The sequence below is a fragment of the Trachypithecus francoisi genome, unplaced genomic scaffold (genome assembly GCF_009764315.1).
Source record: "Trachypithecus francoisi isolate TF-2019V2 unplaced genomic scaffold, Tfra_2.0 Lachesis_group3, whole genome shotgun sequence".
Lineage (NCBI taxonomy): Eukaryota > Metazoa > Chordata > Mammalia > Primates > Cercopithecidae > Trachypithecus > Trachypithecus francoisi.
The window spans coordinates 122,219,255-122,239,102 of NW_022681468.1; the positions used below are offsets into that span (position 1 = coordinate 122,219,255).

A 19,848-nucleotide genomic window follows, 5' to 3' on the forward strand; every position below is an offset into this window, starting at 1 on the left:
ATAAATGGGATAACCATGAGGTTATAGTTACTGCAAAAGCATCTAGTTTGGCTCTGAGCTTCCTAGTAGACAAGACAAAAAGGGAAGATGATATGGTCTATGGCTCTGGTTGGTGGATGGGCAATGCTTACTAGTTCCTCAGGGTAAACAAAGCTTGTCCTGGCATTAAATCTTAAAAGAAATCTCTCAGGGGGAGGTGGCAACCCCTCCCCCCACCAATCAATCAATTGATCAAGCAAGCAAGCAAATAAGATCTGGTTTCCAGGGTTTACCAACAAATGCAGGAACAGTTCTATAGAAGGCTCCTCTAGGAGAAGGACTACAGGGAGGGTAAAGTGACACACCCCAACGAACGGCAGTTTCACCTCTAGGCTGAGCATTCTGCACACCTGGGGTGGAAGACAATGGCACGTGCCCACGGCCTTCCCTTCAAACAGCCCCGCTCCCGGCCAGACTTCTGAGTCTGTGCTAATCTCTCTTTCCAGTGCAGAGGTGTTAGAGACGCAGGAACCTCCAGCTCCAGCCGTTGTGGGTCCCCCGCCCCCACCAGTGTGGTGTCGGCCAGACTTCTCGAGTGCCATAGGGCACTTAATCCATGGCTGGCCCCCTGCCAGCCTAACGCATTGGCTAGCCTCAGTTTTCAGTCCTGTTCCAAGCTGGCACAGACGTTCCATTTTGTTTAAGAAAAAGAAAACAGAGTAAAACCCAGAAGGCAACACTTGGATTAAGGGATGCCTATTAAAAACATGTGCAAGAGATTCAAATCCGGTAAAGGAAAAGGTGGGGAGGCAAGAGGGGGAAATTAACTTTCTCCTCTAAATCGAAAGCAAGGAACGGACAAAGGCCAGGAGCACCGCCACTGCAAGATGAAAGATCAAAACAGAAATGGACTGGTTTCCTCCGGGCCCACCTCACCTGCAGAAGGCAGCTCTTCCTCACTCTAGGAGATTCCACATTCCGGTTCCCATGTTCCCCATCCGCCACTTCTCAGTCCTGCCTGGGTCCTCTGCCTGGACTGCCCATACCCCTCCTCTGCAGGGACGCGATCTTTACGGCCCAGCTCCCATGGCTGTGAAATACTCCCTCACTGTCTCAATGCAGAATTAGCCTTGTGTCCCAGAAACTGTGTACCTGAGTCTCCTGTGCTAGAGGGTGAGGTCTCTGTGAGCCCATGCCAGCTGTGTCCCAGTACCCAGGACACTAATTCCAATCTATGTATCTAAGGACTAAAACACCAAACCAGGCTGCACAGAGACCCCCATGCCCTTTTAGCTTATGAACCAGGAACTTACTGCAACCAGGAACAGTGGCAAAGTCTAAAAACCGGGCCCTCGGGAGTGCGAAGACAGAGCCTGCAGCTGACTTCCTGTCATTATGTCGCCTGCCTGTGATTTCACAAGCGTGGGGAAGACTGGAGCCAGAGGTTGCCTTGTAGAAGAGCCTTGGGCAGCAGCATGAAGATACCTGGAACTGGGTTGGGCCTGTGCCCTGGGCCACTGTCCACGCTCAGGCCCAGTGGTCTTCGGGCTGCCCTGCCACCACACATGTGCTCACACATGAGCACAGGGGCTCATGAAGCAGAGGGGAAGCTGGGCCTGTCAGGCAGAATCTCACCCAGAATCCTAACCCTGACTCGTTGAGCGACTCACTCCCAATTCACACCGTCCCAGCAGAGGTGTAACTAGGCCAGCATAAAGTGGCACCCATTCTCTGCTGGCCAGCCTCGGGGAGGGTCCTCCCTTTGGTAGAAATAACCTAAGAATCCTCAACTCTCAGGCAAGCTGCCTGAGGAAGGGGCAGTAGGGAGGGAGAATTATGTCAACAGGAGATGCGGTCTTGGATCCAAGCTCAAGAAACATCCCATCATCCTATTCTACATAATCTAGAGGGCAGTTCACAGCAAATGCCCACCTTTCAGTCTGAAGCACTGCATCCGGCATCAGCCACCTCCAAGCTGCCCTGTCCCTCTCACTCCAAGCTGCCCCATCCCCGCTTCTCTCTCCTGGCACTGGCACTGGCACTCTGGGAAGCCATCGCCTCCTTTAACTGCAGCTCAACTGCTCCCCCAGGGCTCTCCCTGGGACATTATTTTCCTCAGTCACGGCTCCGCCCTAATTGTCTCACTTTAAGACAGGGAACAACTTACTCACCGGGCAGAAGCCAGCTCACTACCTTTTTCCTCTCTCCACCTGCCTCCTCCTTCCCCTCCACGTACCCCAATCCTTCCGCCTTAAATGCCTAGGAAACTCCCAGTGACTCACCCAGCATGCTGTGTAATAACAGGAACATCACCTGCGCATGTCCCCTGCCCTGTGAACAACGGTCCCAGGGTCTCCGAGAGCCTGCCTGGGGCAGGATGCTGAGTCCGGTCTCAACCAGGAGTCCCTGCCCCGTAATCACCAGAAGTGGCTTTGCTGGGGCAAGGAGGCTCAACCTTCCCCAGATCTAAGCCCTGGAGCTAACGCCTGGAGTGGGGAGGAAATGAAAGGAGAAAGCAGATGTCCTCTGCTTTCTTTCTTTTTGCACAGTAATTTCATAATAATCTCTTTAAAAGAAATAATCAGATGTCCTGAGATGTCCCCATTTTTTCCTAGGAAGAGCTCCCTGTGTGCTTGCCTCCATCCTAGGATTTGGGACTCACTGACTCTGAGTCAGTGCAAAGGCTGCGCTGCTGCGTGCCTCTACTCCCCACCTGTTACTTGCCCTTCAGTGTACTGCTGACTACTGCAGCCCCCTCCCCTCCCACACACTGCTCCCTAAAGGCTCCCCCTTGAACCCCTGATGCCAAATCCAAGGCCGCTTTTTAAATCTCATTCTGCATCTCTGCAGGGCCTGCTTGGGGCCACCGTCCTTCAGGGCTTCCCTCCCCTCTGAGCTGCTGTGACCCCATCATCCCCCTGACCTCAGCCTTCCCCAAGGAACCCCCCCCGCCCGAGTGCGTCTCTGGCTGTCTTTCCATATTGAGCTGGGTCACCCTCTCCACTAAATTCATCCACTGTCATGACTTCAGCCAAACTTCATTAGTGTTTGCAGAGTGAGATCTATGGATGGGCAGTGGGATGATAAGAGAGAAGTGCAGGAACAGCGATCAGTGCATGGGAGGAACACTGGGTCAGACAGGCCTCCTTCTGCAGGCTCCTCAGAGCGTGGCCATGTGAGTCCCTCCTGAGTGGGGGCTGCAGGAGGGGCCACAATACAGGCTTTCCACACTCATTCAACCACCAAATCCCTTCTCTCAGGCCCCACTGTGGGAAAGGCTGTCACATATGTTAATGGTTTCCAAATCTGCACCTCCAGCGCCAGGTGCTTTCCTGACTCAGCACAGGCAACCCACCACCATCTTCCACCCCAAACCCACTCCACTTCCTGGGTGTCCAGCCTTGATGGAGGCATTACCATCATCCCCACTTAATGCTGGTCAACAAACCCTGCTCATTGAGGCCCATGACTCCCTCTCAAATGCATTCTCCCGGCTCTGGACCATTTCTCGAAAGCATCCATCTCAGCCTCCTCGGGAGGAAGAGCTAAGTGGGTTTTCGTTTTTGTGTTGTTTTGCCTCCACTCATTTCCCCTAGAATTTAGATTCCACACAGTGGCCAGATGAATCTTTATGAAGCTGTCATCAGAAAACCTCCCCATTCAAAGCCCATGAACAGCTGTATTCTATAGGCAAGAGGGCACTAAGCAGACACTCAGGGGCCTTTTCTCAGTGCCCCACCTGCCATTTCAGCCTCGTCTTCCCGCCTTGTCCTTCTTGAGACAACCACCAACCACCATGCCAGCTGTCCTCAGATCACATCCTGCCCTTGGACCTGCAATGGCCTTCCCCCCTTCTCTGCCTCACAGGATCCCACCTGTCCTTCAAGGGCCTGCTCACACATGGCACGACCTCTCCCATGTCTCCCCACTCCATCCACACTTCCCTACTTTCCTCCTTGGCATGTACTATTCCTCCTCCTTCTGGGCTTGCTCCCTGGGCACCTGGCACAATGCATTACAGGTGGACGTGGACACCTCCGGCTGCCCCTCCCCCACCCCCAGGCTGCAAATGCCTAGTGCTCTCCCAGCTCTGGCCCCCAGCATCAGTACATACTGGGAACTCAGCCAATGTTGACTGAGTGCATGAATACAGAGGAGACGCCTGGCCGGCCAGGAATTCCATCGCTCCCTCCCTTGAACCCTCAGAGTTCTTCATCTGCACCTACTTCTTGTTTTAGAATCATTTTTAGTCCTGCCTTATTGATCCCAACAAGGCCGTAGCCCCTTGACGCCTGGGTCTGTGATCCCTCTTCCAATCCCCCACCTGAACAGCATGCAGACCACAGGTATCTGGGAATGAGGGAGTGAGGAAGAGGCAGGTAAGCAGGCAGGGCTTCCCTGCCAGGGGCCACAGCCTAGCATTAGTCTCCAACGTAAAAGTCAGCAAATGCCTTGCCTGAGCCTTGTTCCTCCAAGTGAGGAGGGTGGGGACAGTTGGTCAAAATGGCCCAGCAAGGCAGTGTCATGCCGCAATGGGAGTGCAGGCTCTGGAGTGAGAGGGCCTGAGTTCAAAGCCAGCTTCTCCATTCACTAGCTGTGAATCTGGGACACATCAGTTCACCAATGTGTTCCCCGGTTTCCTAATCTGTAAAATGAAAAATCACAGCACTTCTGCCTTATTAAGTTACAAGGATTGGGTTAGCACGCAGGAAGCACTCTGAATAACAGTAAACAGCACACTCAAGAAATGTTTCCCATCGTCATCACCATCTCACCCCCTTCCAGCTATGACAATGGGAGTCCAGGCGACCTTCTGAGTAGGGATGAAGTCAATGGTTTGAATGAGTGAAGGGGAGCACAGGGGCTCATGAAGCAGAGGGGAAGCCAGGCCTGTCAGCGCAGTGTCTCATCCAGAATCCTAATCCCGACTCGCTGGGTGACTCGCCCCTGATTCACACTGTCCCAGCAGAGATGCAACTAGGCCAGTGCAAACTGGCACCCATTCTCTGCTGGCCAGGCTCGGGGAGGGTCCTCCCTTTGGAAGAAATAACCTAAGAATCCTCAATCCTCAGGCAAGCTGCCTGAGGAAGGGGCAGTAGGGAGGGAGAACGATGTCAATGGGGGATGCTGCCTTGGGTCCAAGCTCAAGAAACATCCCATCATCCTCATCCTAGTCTACGCAATCTAGAGGGCAGTTCACAGCAAATGCCCACCTTTCAGTCTGGAGCACCGCGTCCAGCATCAGCCACCTCCAAGCTGCCCTGGGACTGCTATGGTTTCAAAAGCAAGTGTCTGCTTGGAAGGCTGACGACTAAAAGTGCGACCTTGGCCCCACTAGGGTTTTAAAATGGCACAGAAAATAAATCTAAAGCAGCCCATCTCAAGCTGAAAGCCTGGAGTCAAGTTCATCATCATGGCCTTTAATTTCTCAAGAGTTAACTTCGCTTCTAGCCTTCAGTTTGTTTTTAATAACTCAGTCCTTTCATATCAGGAATCTGACCTTCCCTCTGCAAAGCCCGGCACTCACGGTGATATTATTTTACAAAAATGTTAAAACAGATCCCCCAAAGTCACATCCCACACTGCCCAGGTCAGCCTGTTCTAAAGGGTTTCAGGCATCTCCTAATACTCCAAATGATGAGTTTCTTCATCTGACGCTGTCAGTCAAGGTCTGGAAGCAAATGGGCACAAAAACCAGTCCAATCCACTTTGATTCGCCAAGAAATATTAACTGTTTCTTTTCCCGAGCCACAAATTAAGCCTCAGCAATAAAGCCCCAAACAAGATCCAACCTACATTTTCTAAAACTACCAGACCAGAATATAAAAAACTCCCATCAATAAAAACTAAACGGATATTTGTTTTGAGCCCTTTGGCAGGTCCCATGCCAAGGTCTATCCCAAGCTGGAGAACTGAAGGACCCTACTGGGTTAGAAAAGTGAGTCTTGGAAAAACTGATCCAGAAGTCTAACCACGGAGGGATGTAGCAGAAACAATGGACCCCCCACTCCAAAACATCACGAGATAACAACAACGATAAACAAGACACGTAAATACAGACATGTGTTTACAAAATAACATAAGGAGAAGAGAGAATGAAAAAACCAGATATGCACTATGATCTCAGTGGCAAGGCACAGATATGTATGTATATGCCTGATGCACAAACATCACGACTGTGATCACACACAGTTATGTCAGGGTGCTGGGATTATGGGCACTTTGACTTTATTTTCAAATTCCTTATATGTTGCTATTTTAAGAAAAAATTACATAATTGTAAGATGAAACACTCCAATAAGTATATCTGAAACAAGTCTTTAAATGTCAGGGGGCTGGAGTCTGCACGGCTGTCCATGGCTTTGCACCAAACCGCACACGTATGCTTAGCTGACCACAGACCCTCGTTCTCCTGGGCATAAGGTTTGGGGAATTTTCATTCGCTCACGTCTACCGGCCCCGCCAGGGGAAATACAAACCCGGCATATGGTTGCCTTTCCTGCCACCACTGTTCTCAAGTTTCTCCGTTCTGTGGTGACCTCAGCATCACCGTAACCAGAAACCTGATGGGCTGAGCTGGGCTGAGGGTAGGCGTCAGGGGAGAGCCTTACCTTCAGGGGCCCCTCCCCACACTGGCGACTCGCCAGGGCTGCAGCTAGAGGGGGTTCCAGTTGTGTGCACCAGGAGATACTCACCCAAGTTATTATGTGCTGGGGACATCGGATTCGGGGATAGGTTTGGAGAACCTGCGAGGTGAGACACAGTTGTGAGACTCAACAAAAGATTCTTGGCCTGGAGAGCCAAATGACTAAACACTTATATATCAAGGTGGGGTGGCTCAACACAGCAGAAAGAAAACCCTGGACTGAGCCTCCAAGTCCCAGGAGAAGGCCTACCCCATACCCTTGCCTCTACTTTCCCTCCCTGAGCCCCAATTTCTTGTCTGGAATGAATGAATGGAGTGGATGATCTCAGGGGTCTCTTATGGTTATGATCTCAGAGGTCTCGGATGGTTTTATGATCCTAACCAAGACTCCCAGCTCAGGGCTGCTACGTTCTCAACTAGAATAGGTGACACCTTTTTTCTTTAGCTTACACCACCTGCCCTATTAACTATGCCCTCAGGAAAATCAGAGGAGCAGGGAAGCCCTTCTCCCAAGCTGCAAAGACCCAGGAAGCAGGAGGCCAGCCCTCCCATACAGGCGGGGCTTGAGGCCTCCCCAGCATCACCAGCCATGACCTTGGTCAGAGGCTGCAGCAGCTCAGGTGCTAGAAAGATCAATTCCAGGAAACTCACAAAACTGTCTCAGAAACCCTGCAACTCAGCAAACAGACAAAAACACTTTATGCAAAAGATGATGGTGCATGTGGGAAAAAGTCTAAATCTACCTAATTCTTACTCTATTATGTTCTCTATACCTCTCACCTCCAGAGAAAAGAACTCACATGGTATCAGCCTTCAAAAATAAACAGTGGACACCTTTCCAGAGCAGCACCTCCAGAGCAGCATCCTGCTCGTCACCCCTCCTCTGTTCCTCTATCAAGGAGGCTGCAGAGGCCAGGTGCAATGGCTCACATCTGTAATCCCCGCACTTTAAGAGACTGAGACTGGGGGATCACTTGAGCCCAGGAGTTTGAGACCAGCCTGGGTGATATAGGGAGACCCCATCTCTACAGAAAAAAAAAAAAAAAAAAAAAAATAGCCACGAGTAGTGAAGGCTGAGGTTGGACAACTACTTGAGCCTAGGAGATAGAGGCTGTAGTGAGCCATGTTTGCACCACTGCACACCAGCCTGGGCAACAGAGTGAGACTCTGTTTCAAAAAATAAAAATAAAAAAGGAGGCTATTTATTTATTAAGCACCCTATGGGGTCTAATTCCACCCCATGAAATCTATCAGTCCTGAGACTGGGTCGCATCTGGCCTCAAGCGAATGCTGCCTTGCACTGTTCATGCGATCTCTTCTTTTGCCCCCAACTCAGCTGTAACCTCCTTGAGGGCAAGGGAAGAACCACGGATTTCTCCTCCTTCCCTGTCACCTCTAATGCAAAGGGGGATGCGGAATGTTCACTGAGAGAACTGAGTTACATAATCAGTCACAGGGTGTAGACAACCCCACAAATCAGCTATGTGAGTTTGGCTCAGCCGTTTAACTTCTGTGAGCCTTAATTTTTTCCGCAGGTATAAAATGAGGATACCGTCATCTACTGTGTGACATGGAAAAATTAAGTGAGACTGTGCATATAAAAATGCTTACACCATGACTGCTATGTGGTAGGCACTCGATAAATGCTTGTCCCCTGTTTTGTGGTGACCTGAACCACGAAGACCTAGGAAGTCCAAGGGGCCTTCTCGCAGGTCTAAAAGGGTGTGGAGGTAGGTGAGGCGACATGGGGGACAACAAGGTGACCCTCTGGCCCTGAGATGCTACCCCACCCCGGGGGTCAGGGAAGCCAACCCCACGAGCAACTGGACTATCCAAGCAGGCAACTCTGAAGAACGGAGACTGAAACAGGAGAGCCCCCGCCCACCACCCACACACTGGCTGGGGTCCGCAAGTCCAGTCTGTCTCTACTTCAGATCAATCACTCATGTTCACAACAGGGCCCTGCAGGCACCCTTAATGAGAAGAAAGGAAGAAGGGAGAGGGGACAGAGAAAAGGGAGGCACAAAGGAGGAAGAGGAGGGAGAAGAAATGAGAGCTGACAGGATGAAATCTGGGCTGCTGTTTCCAATCTCCAGCCCCTCTGGTCCATGTTTGTTTGTAACAATAATCACTGTGCAAATACAGAGAGCAGCAGAGGGGGAAGAGGGAGCACAGAGTGGGAACAAACACAGCAGCTGGAGACATGTTGCTCCGCTGGCCTGCTTCCCGTGCCTGCGCTGAATAGCTGCAAGCTTGCAGCGGTCTCTTGGCATCGGATACAGGAAGGTCTTCGATGCATTCCAGCTGGTTCGCGCTGCTAGCCACTCCGCCGGGTGGGTGTGTTTCACCGGGTGTGCTCTACCCAAAAGTGCCACGATGTCCAGGCTGGATTTCAGCAACTACAATGGACATACAAGTCTCTTTCGTTCTCTCAGGAATTGCACAACCTCAGCTGGATGCGGTGTAATCCCACACTTTGGGAGGTTGAGGTGGGCGGATCACCTGAGGTCAGGAGTTTGAGACCAGCCTGGCCAACATGGTGAAACCCTGTCTCTACTAAAAATACAAAAATGAGCTGGGCATGGTGCTGCATTGCCTGTAATCCCAGCTACCCAGGAGGCTGACATGCGATAATAGCTTGAACCCAGGAGGCAGAGGTTGCAGTGAGCTGAGATTGCGCCATTGCACTCCAGCCTGGGCAATAGAGGGAGACTCCGTCTGGGGCGGGTGGGGGAAGGAACTGCACAATCTCTTCTGGGCTGTGTGCGAGGGCAGGTGGCTCCACTGTGTCTAGCGGCTCTGTGTGTACGAGGCATGCCCACCACCATCGGAATGGAACATCTGCGTGGCTCCCTCTCCCCTTCTCCCCCTCTCCCAACCACACACAACTCAGTACACATTCTATGTGGCAGCTGGGGTTCAATTCAAGAAGCTGCTGGTCTGGAGCCAATTTGGTCCTATAACAAATGATATGGGAAACATCTGGAGATGTAGCAGGAGAGAGCTAAAGCCTGCCCCTCACGGCAGGAGCACACACATCACATGTGGTTGTCACACAAAAATACTGACTTCAGGGGTCTCCACTGGTCATCAGAAGAGGCATTAGCTCCATTTAGCCTTTCCTTGCCTCCCACCTGACTTCTTGAGGTGATCGAGGCCACTCTCCACCCTGCTGCTGGTGACATCTCACTAAGTCCCAGGCCCTGCTTACAGCCTGCAGTGGTTTCCATCAGCCCTGACTAAACGCCAAGTGGTCTTGCCAGCTTGAAGGTCCATCACACTCAGACCCCTGTGTGGCGGGCCCTCCCATCTTTCTCCCCACTGGAGAGAGTGTATCCTCCAGTCATGCTGAGCTCCCTGGGCTGGACACTCTCTGGACTCCAGACACACTAAGCTCTTACTGTCCCCAGAATGCACCAGGCTCAGAATGCACCCAGAATTGCCCAACTCCCATGACTCTGCCTGGCACACCCCTTGCCCATTCTGACAGCTTGGCCAACACCTACACATCACCAAGACTCAACCTGGGGAAAAACCTGGACTGCAAGGTGCTGTTCCTCCCCAGACCAGATGAAGTGGCCCTGCTGTGAGCCTGGTGCCATGCGGCATCTTCCATCAGGGCATACACGAGATGGCCCAGTGACCGCTGGCTGTCCTGTCAATCTCCCCCATCATCTGTAGGCAGCTCGGACCCTCTTCTATGCCCTGCCCCTTGCACATCATGGTTGCTCTACAAATACTGGAGAGAGATAGGAGGGAGGGAGGGAGGGAGGGGCGAAGAGGAAGGGATGGAAGGGCTAAACCCACCAGCTGCTAATCAGATAAGAGTAAGAGCATATCTCTGCATGACTGACCTGCGTCCATGCTGTGGTTCATCTGGTGGTCACTGGTTTCTCCATCTTCACTCAGGTAGCCAGGGGGTGGGGTCTCTGGGAATCAGAAGGAAGGAGGTCCGTTAAAAGGCCTTCACAGCTGGGCTCTGAGACACCTTTTGCAAACACATCACACATGCACACCATGATGCTAGTGTCCGTGGCTGCAGGAGCTCCAGGTCTCGGAATAGAGGTTCCAGCTCTTGGTTCTGTTGTCCTCGCCCCTCTCCACCTCTGACTCCCACTTGGATCATAACTGCCTTTGCTCACGCAGGACCGGACCAACTCCCACGTCTGAAGTGTGTACTCCTAGAGCCTCCACCAGGCTAACTTCTCCTGGTCTTTCAAGGTGAGGGTTAAGCCCCACCCCCTCCAGGGAGGCGTCTGGACTTGCCTCTGCCTCACCCCTCTTTGTCCTCTGAAGACCTGCAGGCTCAGACCCACCCTCTACTATCTTCTCCTGTGCAGACCAGAGATTTGTTGTCTCTAGGGGATGTGTCCTCACTCAGCAGTTAGGTTACAGGTTCAATGGCGACAAAGACAGTGCGATCTACTTCTCTGAAACCTCCCCCAGGCCCTGACTGAAGCCCTCAAAGTTTGCTATTTGAACAGGGAGTAGTTGACTTACCCCTGGGACGCCAGGGCTAGCCGCAAAGGATCTGAGAAGGTTGGACAGTGGGTCTCTCCTTAACACTCTGACCCAAGCACACAGGTCTGTAGCCAACCTCAGCTCAGTAAACTAACCCAGGATGAACGTCACGTCCAAATTAGCATGCTTTAAGAGGAACGCAGCAGGATTACTGCCCCAGCAAGCAAAAGTGACTAGCCCAGTGCTGCCAAGCACAGCTTTCCAGGAGTCGGAAAGTGCTGGTGATTCACACATTATTTGCATGTAAATGAGGGGCTTCTAAAAACATTTGCAGTCTTTGACAGCAAAGCCCATTGCTCCCTGCAGAGTGAAAACTCAAAGTTACTTCAATTCCCACCCAGGTTGGGGCCCCTCACCGAGGCCTGATACCCAGGCGAATTTACAGAACCAGCTCTCCGCACTTGCTGCCTGGCCCTCAGCTCACTCCCCGCCTCTGCAGACCCCCGGTCCACTGGGGACTGAATGCCAGTCCTGGCCTCATAGGCGGTGAGAGAAACAGTGTTGCTATTTCCGCTTCCAAAATAAATGACTGCACCAAGGCCGGGCAGAAGGGTCACGCTGCTCCTCTATGCCAAGAAAAGCAAAACTAGTGAGGGGGGAGCTGAGGTCATGGGTCCTCTCCCAACAGGGATGTGGTTCTGAGTCAGGGGCCCGCAGGTCAGAGCTGTGCACAGAGAGGGGATGAACGGGGAACGGCCAGGGGGCAGAGACTGGGGCCACAGGACTGATGTCTGACCGCCGCCCCTGCCTCCCAGGCCAGCCTGTGCCGCCCACGTGCCTACCTGGAATATTGCTCTGGGGCTCGATGCCTGCGGGGAAGTTAGTGTTTTCGGGGATGGAATGGCTGTAGTCGTCCAGTGGGGGGAACTCGGCCGGGATCTCTGTGTGGCGTGGCACCAACACAGGAGGTAGAACTGTCCGGGGGGAGACAGAGCAGAGGTGGCTCAGTGTCGATGCCAGACCAGCACCAAAGTCCCCGCACCCCCAAGTGCACCACAGACCCTCGGGGGGTGGGGGGTCGGGGGAGAGGTGATGACCCCGGCACCTGCTGTCCCCATAGGCGGGCCAGGCAGCATACCTGGTGTCTCTACTCTCTGGTAGTGGTAGGGATTCACGCAGACCTCGTCCTTCTTCATATTGAAGGCGAACTCACACAGCTCCATGGCCCGCAGCTCGTGGTGGCTGTGCAGGTCCGGCCATCGCCACAGGCGGCAGTAGATGACATGAGGGAGCCCCTTCCGATGGGACACCTGCAACCGGCCATCCAGGGACCTGCCGGGACGGGGAGGGGCGGAAAGAGAGGGAAATGTGGATTGCCCGTGCTTTCTGCAGAGTCTGGCCTCCCACTTTCAGACACTGGGAAAGCTCTCCCTCCCCTCATTTTTCCCAGATCCAGAGGTCCAGGAGATCAGAGCACTGCTAACTGTAAGTGCTGGGAGGGATCTCAGGAGAAGACAACAAAGGCCCCCTGTGAGGACCCCCAGCTGGCAGAACAGGCCTCGTCCACCAGTTCCCGGTGGGTTCCCCAACTTTGTACTGCTGTTCAGGGAGCTGCGTTCCATGGGAAGGGCCCACACTTCACTTGTGCTTGGGAAAGGTCCAGGAGCCACTCATCGGCCTCCTACACAGCCCAGAGGTGTGGAGAGGGGACAGGGCTGGGGAGGACAATGAGAGTTCTTTAGGCACAGATATGGGGACTACAGTGATCCAAAGAAGAGTGACAAAGTACACAGGCTGCCTCCCCTCATTCACCCACGTCTTCCTTGCACATTAGAAAGTCAGAGGGAGAAAAGAAAACTTGCCTTTCCTCCTTTCTCTCTCTTTTTTTTTTTTTTTTTTTTTTTTTGAGACGGAGTCTTGCCCTGTCACCCAGGCTGGAGTGCAGTGGCACCATCTTGGCTCACTGCAAGCTCCATCTCCCAGGTTCACGCCATTCTCCCGCCTCAGCCCCCCGAGCAGCTCCCACCACTACGCCCAGCTAATTTTGTTTTTGTATTTTTAGTAGAGACGGGGTTTCATCATGTTAGCCAGTATCTAGTAGGTATACAAATAGTTTTTCAATGAAAGAACAGACCCATTCTAGCCCTGCAGTTCAAAACCTTGTGATCTGCCTGCCTCGGCCTCCAAAAGTGCTAGCATTTCAGGCGTGAACCACCACACCCTGCCCCTCCTTTCTCTCTTTCTTAGTTATTTGTGGTGAGCAGGGAGGCAAAGGGGGAAATTAAAGGGATTTTTTCTTTTTTTTACTTTTGATACAGAGTCTTGCTCTGTCACTCAGGCTGGAGTGCAGTGGTGTGATCTCGGCTCACTGCAACCTCCACCTCCCAGGCTCAAGTGATCTTCCCAGCTCAGCCTCCCAAATAGCTGGGACTGCAGGTGCACACTACTGTGCCCACCTACAGTGGGCCAGTGCCATGACCCTGTGTGAACCATGTCTTCTATGCCAAGCAGCTATGACCTGGTGCCCTTACCTCTCAAGCCAGGCCAAAGTGTGGTCCCTGACCAGCAGCAGAGGTTCAGGGAAGTTTGTTAAAAATGTACACTCTCATTGCCTACCCCAACCTACTAAATCAGAATCTTTCCCTTTGTGAAATCCCCAGGTGATGTGCATGACAAGAGTCTGGGTGGCCTACAGGAAAGGACGACTGGGGAGCTCGGATGGCAAAAGCATCGTCAGCTACGGGCAAGGCTGGGAGGCAGAAGGTTTCCGGAGGGACGTACAACTTCAGATAGTGTCTGATATTAGGTGAGGAGGTGCCACTAAAATGGAGTCCCTTATTTAGCACATATTTAATGAGAACCTATTATGTGTGGCAATAAGGATACAGTGGTAAGGAAAGAGACTTCACTGTGAGAAAAGGTTGGCAGAGTGGTCCCTGTCTGCATGGACCTTCCACTCCCCTGGGCAAGACTGACATTAATCAAATACTCACCGAAACCACTTTGGGAGGCCAAGGCGGGTGGATCGCTTGAGATCAGGAGTTCAAAATCAGCCTGGCCAACAAGGTGAAACCCTGTCTCTGCTAAAAGTACAAAAATCAGCCAGGCGTGGTGGTGCGTGCCTGTAATCCCAGCTACTCAGGAGGCTCAGGCAGGAGAATCACTTGAACGCGGGAGGGGGAGGTTGTAGTGAGCCAAGATCGTGCCACTGCATTCCAGCCTGGGCAACAGAGCAAGACTCCATCTCAAATAATCATCACCATCATCACAGAAACCTACAATGACACGCAATGAAAGTGTCCTGAAGGAAAATAACAGGGAACCCCAAGAGTGTATGACCATGGCACCCCACTTTGCTGAAGGGTTGGACAGGGCATCTCAGAGGAGGTGATGGTTGACCTGAAGGCCTAAAGGGTAAGTAAGAACTAACCAGGCAAAGGGGTGCAGGAAAAGGGCAGTACAAAGAGAGGGAAGGGCACATGCAAAGGCCCTGTGGAAAGTGGAAAACATAGTGAGGCCGGAAGAACAGAACGAAGGCCAGAGGGACTGGAGAGGCGATCGTGAGAGCGAGCTGGCTGGAGACGAGGCTGGGGAGGCAGGCAGGGCTACTCTGCAGGGCCCTGAAGGCCATGATAAAGGGTTCTCCTGTGTTCTAAAAGCAGTACATAGCCTCTGAGATGTGCAAGTGGGCTGTGCATATGTGTGAAAGAGACAGGCCCTGTGGAACTCTCGCTACATGTGACCAACAGACTGGGGGTAGCAGGGATAGAAGTGGGGAGCCGATGAGATGGATGCTCATGAGTCACAGGTACCCCATTAAGAGGCAGGGCTGCTCTTTCTTCAAGGAGGCCCACCCTAGGACGCTGCCAGTCAGTGCCATAATTTTTCTAATAGCTGGGCAGGGCTGGCAGTGAGACATTTGCAAGCTTTCCCTCTGTGCCTTCTTATGACCGAGGGCACCCATTTGCCTGAATACACAGAATTCATGGGCACTCTGTGAAGGAAGGGCTGACCAGATGCCACCAACAGCACCAACCAAAGAGAGAAACAGAGGGATCCAATCGCACTCTCCAAGCCACTGGAAGGGGAAAGGACAGACAAAGGTCATAGCTGGGCTTGGTCACAGGAACTGACCCGGAGCTGCTGACTAAGGGCATCTCGAAGGATGTAATTACCTTCCTCCCGTGGGGCCCCAGAACAAGGAAGCCCTACAGCTGAAAAACAGTAATTACCAGGCAGATCGAGAGGACAGCCTGGGACTCGTCCCTGAAGTATAAAAGGAGGACTGGCGGATGTGGAGTCATAAGACCTGGGGTCAAGGAGGGTTCTACTCTCCTAGCTGGGAGACACTGGGCAGCTCATGAGCTTCCTAGGACACTCAGTTGTCTTGTCTATAAAATGGGGTATTCTCCTGCCCCCCGACCTCCTGAAGCTTGGTGTCCATTTGAAAGTGCTTCGTAAACACCCACAAATTAGCATTATTATTCTACATCACAGCAGATACTCCCCAAACCCAGCTCTGGACAAGCAGGGTGAGTTGGGGGTTGAACAGGAGTAAAAAGGAGAGTGGGAAGTAATTATTCAGCTGTTCTCCTTCTCCTGCAAAGCCACTGAGTGCCCACAGATTAAGGAAGTGGCCACACTTGCTCTTCAGCGTTTGACAAAAGTCCCAAAAAAGGGCCAGCTGGACATCATAGCCTCCTCTGCAAGAGAAGGCCTTGGAGAAAAGCTCAGGCCGGCAGCAGGAGAGAATGAGGCTGTGGAGGTAAGCTCCATCTGGGTGATAGAAGTAGGTGGCCCTTCTGCCTTAAAAGTAGTATTAACCATACATGAATTACTTTGATATTTATTACATTTCTAAAAGCAAGGGAGCTACAGTAATCAAGGCAGTATGACAATGGCACGAGGACTGACAAACGGATCAATGGACCCTAACAGAGTCCAGAAATAATTACATATATATGGACAACTGGCTTCAACAAAGGTCCAAAGACAATCTAGTGGAACAAGGACAGTCTTTTCAACAAATGGTGATGTAACAACTGGATATGTAAAAAAGATAATCTTCAAACTACACATTGTACCCTATCCAAAAACAAACTGAAGTGAAACTTAAAACTCTAAAACTTCTAGAAGAAAACAGGAGAAAATCTTTGTGACTTTTTGGGATAGACAATGATTTCTCAGCTACTACACAAAAAAGCACTTCATTAAAAAAAAAAGAAAAAAAATCACACCGCATCAAAATTTAAGCTTCTGGTCTTTGAAAGACACTGTTAAAGGAATAAAAAGGCAAGCACTAACTGGGAGAAAATATTTGCAAAGCATACATCTGATAATAGACCTTTTTCTTTTTTTTTTTTTTTTTTGAGACGGAGTCTGGCTCTGCCGCCCAGGCTGGAGTGCAGTGGCCGGATCTCAGCTCACTGCAAGCTCCGCCTCCCGGGTTCACGCCATTCTCCTGCCTCAGCCTCCCGAGTAGCTGGGACTACAGGCGCCCGCCACCTCGCCCGGCTAATTTTTTTGTATTTTTTAGTAGAGACGGGGTTTCACCGTGTTAGCCAGGATGGTCTCGATCTCCTGACCTCGTGATCCGCCCGTCTCGGCCTCCCAAAGTGCTGGGATTACAGGCTTGAGCCACCGCGCCCGGCCTAGACCTTTTTCTAGAACCCTGAAAACTCAATATTAACAATTCAATCTTTTAAAAAAGAGGTATGATTTGAACAGACACTACCCAGAAAGATATGAAGGCAAGAAGCATATGAAAAGATGCTTGAGAATATTGGTCATTAGAGAAGCACAAATTAAAACTATGAGATAGGACTACATACTTATTGGAATGGCTAAAATTTAAAAGCCTGATCATGCCATGTGTTGGCAAGGCTGTGGAGCAACTGGAACTCCCTTCCACCGCTGGTGCAAATGTAAAATGGTACAACTATTTTGGAAAACAGCTTGGAAGTTCCTTTCTAAAATATTTTATTTTGGGGGATATGCAGTAGCTATACTTATTTATAGGGTACTTGTGATATTTTGATACAAGCATACAATGTGTAATGATCAAATCTGGGTAATTGGGATATTCATCCCTCAAACATTTGGAAGTTTCTTAAAAAGCTAAAAAACCGCCGGGCGCGGTGGCTCAAGCCTGTAATCCCAGCACTTTGGGAGGCCGAGACGGGCGGATCACGAGGTCAGGAGATCGAGACCATCCTGGCTAACACGGTGAAACCCCGTCTCTACTAAAAAAAATACAGAAACTAGCCGGGCGAGGTGGCGGGTGCCTGTAGTCCCAGCTCCTCCGGAGGCTGAGGCACGAGAATGGCATAAACCCGGGAGGCGGAGCTTGCAGTGAGCTGAGATCCGGCCACTGCACTCCAGTCCGGGCGACAGAGCGAGACTCCGCCTCAAAAAAAAAAAAAAAAAAAAAAGCTAAAAAACCATAAGCCTACCATATGATCCACCATTCCACTTCAAAGTATTTACTCAAGAGAAATAAAAGTCTATGTCCAAAGACTTGTACATGAATATAATAGCCCCAAATTGAAAACTACTCCTCGTGTATTAACAGACGAATGAGCTATAACATATCCATACAAAGAAATACAACTCAGTACTAAAAAAGGATGAACTACTGATACACGCAACACTATGAATGAATCTAAATTAATGCTGCTGCGTGAAAGAAGCCAGGCATGATTATGTTCATGTAAAATTATAAGGTAATTTAGACTAAAGTAAAAGGCACACTAATCTTAATCTAGTGACAGAAAGCAGGGATCAGTCATCGCCTGGGGACAGAGGGAGTTACAGGGAGGGAGTAGGGATTGGAGGGAGCAATTACCAAGGTGCACTTGGAAACCTTTTTTGGGGGTAAAGGTTATGTTTATTCTCTTACTGCTATGGTGGTTTTACAGGTATATACATATATCAACATTTGTCATAGTGCACACTTTATATATGCATGGCTTATTATTTATAAATTATACCACCATTCCAAAAAAAGGCAATGGATTTAATAAGCCTGAGTTTAAATACTGACTCAGTACTTGCTAATTGTACAAATTTGAAAAAAATCATTTAGTGTCTTGGTCTTAATATTTTTCATCTGAAACACTGGCTGGACATGGTGGCTCACACTTGTAATCCCAGCATTTTGAGAGGCCAAGGCAGGTGGATCACTTGAGCCCAGGAGTCCGAGACCAGTCTGGCCAACATGGTTAAACTCCATCTCTACAAAAAACAGAAAAATTAGCTGGGCGTGGTGACCCACGCCTATAGTCCCAGCTACTCGGGAGGCTGAGATGGGAGGATCGTTTGAACCCAGGAGGTTGAGGCGGCAGTGAGCTGTGACTGCACCACGGCACTCCAGCCTGGGTGACAGAGTGAGAACCCGTCTCAAAAAAAAAAAAAAAAAAAAATTCTTTTCCCCAGAGGGATAAAATTTAAAAATGAAGTATTAGTAAGAACACTCAATATTAACAATCAATTTTTTCAAAAAAGAGATATATGATTTGAATGGACACTACCCAGAAAGATGTTCCAGAAAGTGGCAGGAATCTATTGTCAGTATTGTCATGTAACCATTACTGCCTCTTTACTATGATAGTGCCTGGCAAAGAGTAAGGAACACAGTAGGTCCTCAACAACATATCTCTTTCCCTGCTTCGGCCATCTGGGTGCACAGCCAGGAGGGTCACAGTGAGTCCTCATGTCTGTCTGGTGCTTTAAATTTTCACAAGGCTTCTGTGTTCCTTATCTCAGATCATCCTCACCACAACACTGTGTGGCTAATAAGGCACATCTTACAATGGTCTCACCTCACTGTATACCCATACCCTGGAGAGGCAAAGCGCATGTCACAGGATCACACAGCAGTCTGTATCAGGGCCATGCCAAGTGGCCAGCACTCCTGGCTCCCAGGTTGGGTTCTGATGGCAAGGAGACAGGCACCTCTCACTCTCCAGCTCGCAAGCACACGACCACCAATCTGGCTTGGCAGTATTTTGTAAAAGTCATCTGGACCCTGCTCCTCCGGGCCATGCAATTCCCAAACTCGTAACAGGGAGGGCATCTCATTTACTTCTTATGCATCAGTGACAACTCTTCTTGGTTCGGAGTCTGGGCTGCCCAGAGCTCTGGCATTGTTCCTTCTCCCTCTGCCCCACTCAAAATATATAGCAATGCTTACCAAAATAATAAGAGCGAATTTGGAGTTTCAGCTGCTGGATTTAATATAGCTGATGTGTCCAGAACACACCCTCCCAAGCCTTATAGGGCACTGGGCCCACTAAGTAAATCCAATAAATAAGTCTTAATTCTGAGCTGATGTTACCATAAATATGCTTGGTTGCAGAAAATGGTCTATTTATGACCCACTCTTCTCCCTGGCCCAGCCCTTCCTCCCAGCCCAAAACCAGCTGCTGGCATTAGGAGTACAGTCCCAGGAACCTGCCGCTGGGCCTCCTCCCCATTTATGACTGAGATCTCTCCCACACCCACTGGCTTCCTGATGACAGACCCCCAAAGGTCTTTCGCTAGCAACTCCCTCAAGTTCCTCTGACAGAAGGTTTTAATCCTTAAATATATTCTTCCCTAGCAGAACAATTTCCTGTTACAGGAAATTAGGTTTCCTCCCATTGGCTTCAAGTGGGACCTGTAAAGTATCCCAAAATGGTGGTGAGAGCCACAGCCAAGGATGCGGCCATGCCAGAGCCCAAAGCCGATGGCACAGGTGAAGCCTGCCAGAGTGCACCCCAAGG

At 50.7% G+C, this 19,848-nt stretch overlaps 1 protein-coding gene across 4 annotated transcripts in view; it reads right to left on the reverse strand.

The window, feature by feature from the left end:
- SMAD3 (SMAD family member 3) overlaps positions 1-19,848 on the reverse strand; it is a 132,323-nt gene that overhangs the window by 17,698 nt on the left and 94,777 nt on the right. For all 4 annotated transcript variants that reach the window (XM_033189656.1, XM_033189658.1, XM_033189659.1 and 1 more), the window contains 4 exons: positions 12,225-12,418; positions 11,929-12,060; positions 10,480-10,554; positions 6,675-6,725 (listed from right to left, as the gene is read on the reverse strand). In XM_033189656.1, coding sequence (XP_033045547.1) covers positions 6,675-6,725; positions 10,480-10,554; positions 11,929-12,060; positions 12,225-12,418 — 452 coding nt within the window. The remainder of the gene's footprint in view (positions 1-6,674; positions 6,726-10,479; positions 10,555-11,928; positions 12,061-12,224; positions 12,419-19,848) is intronic.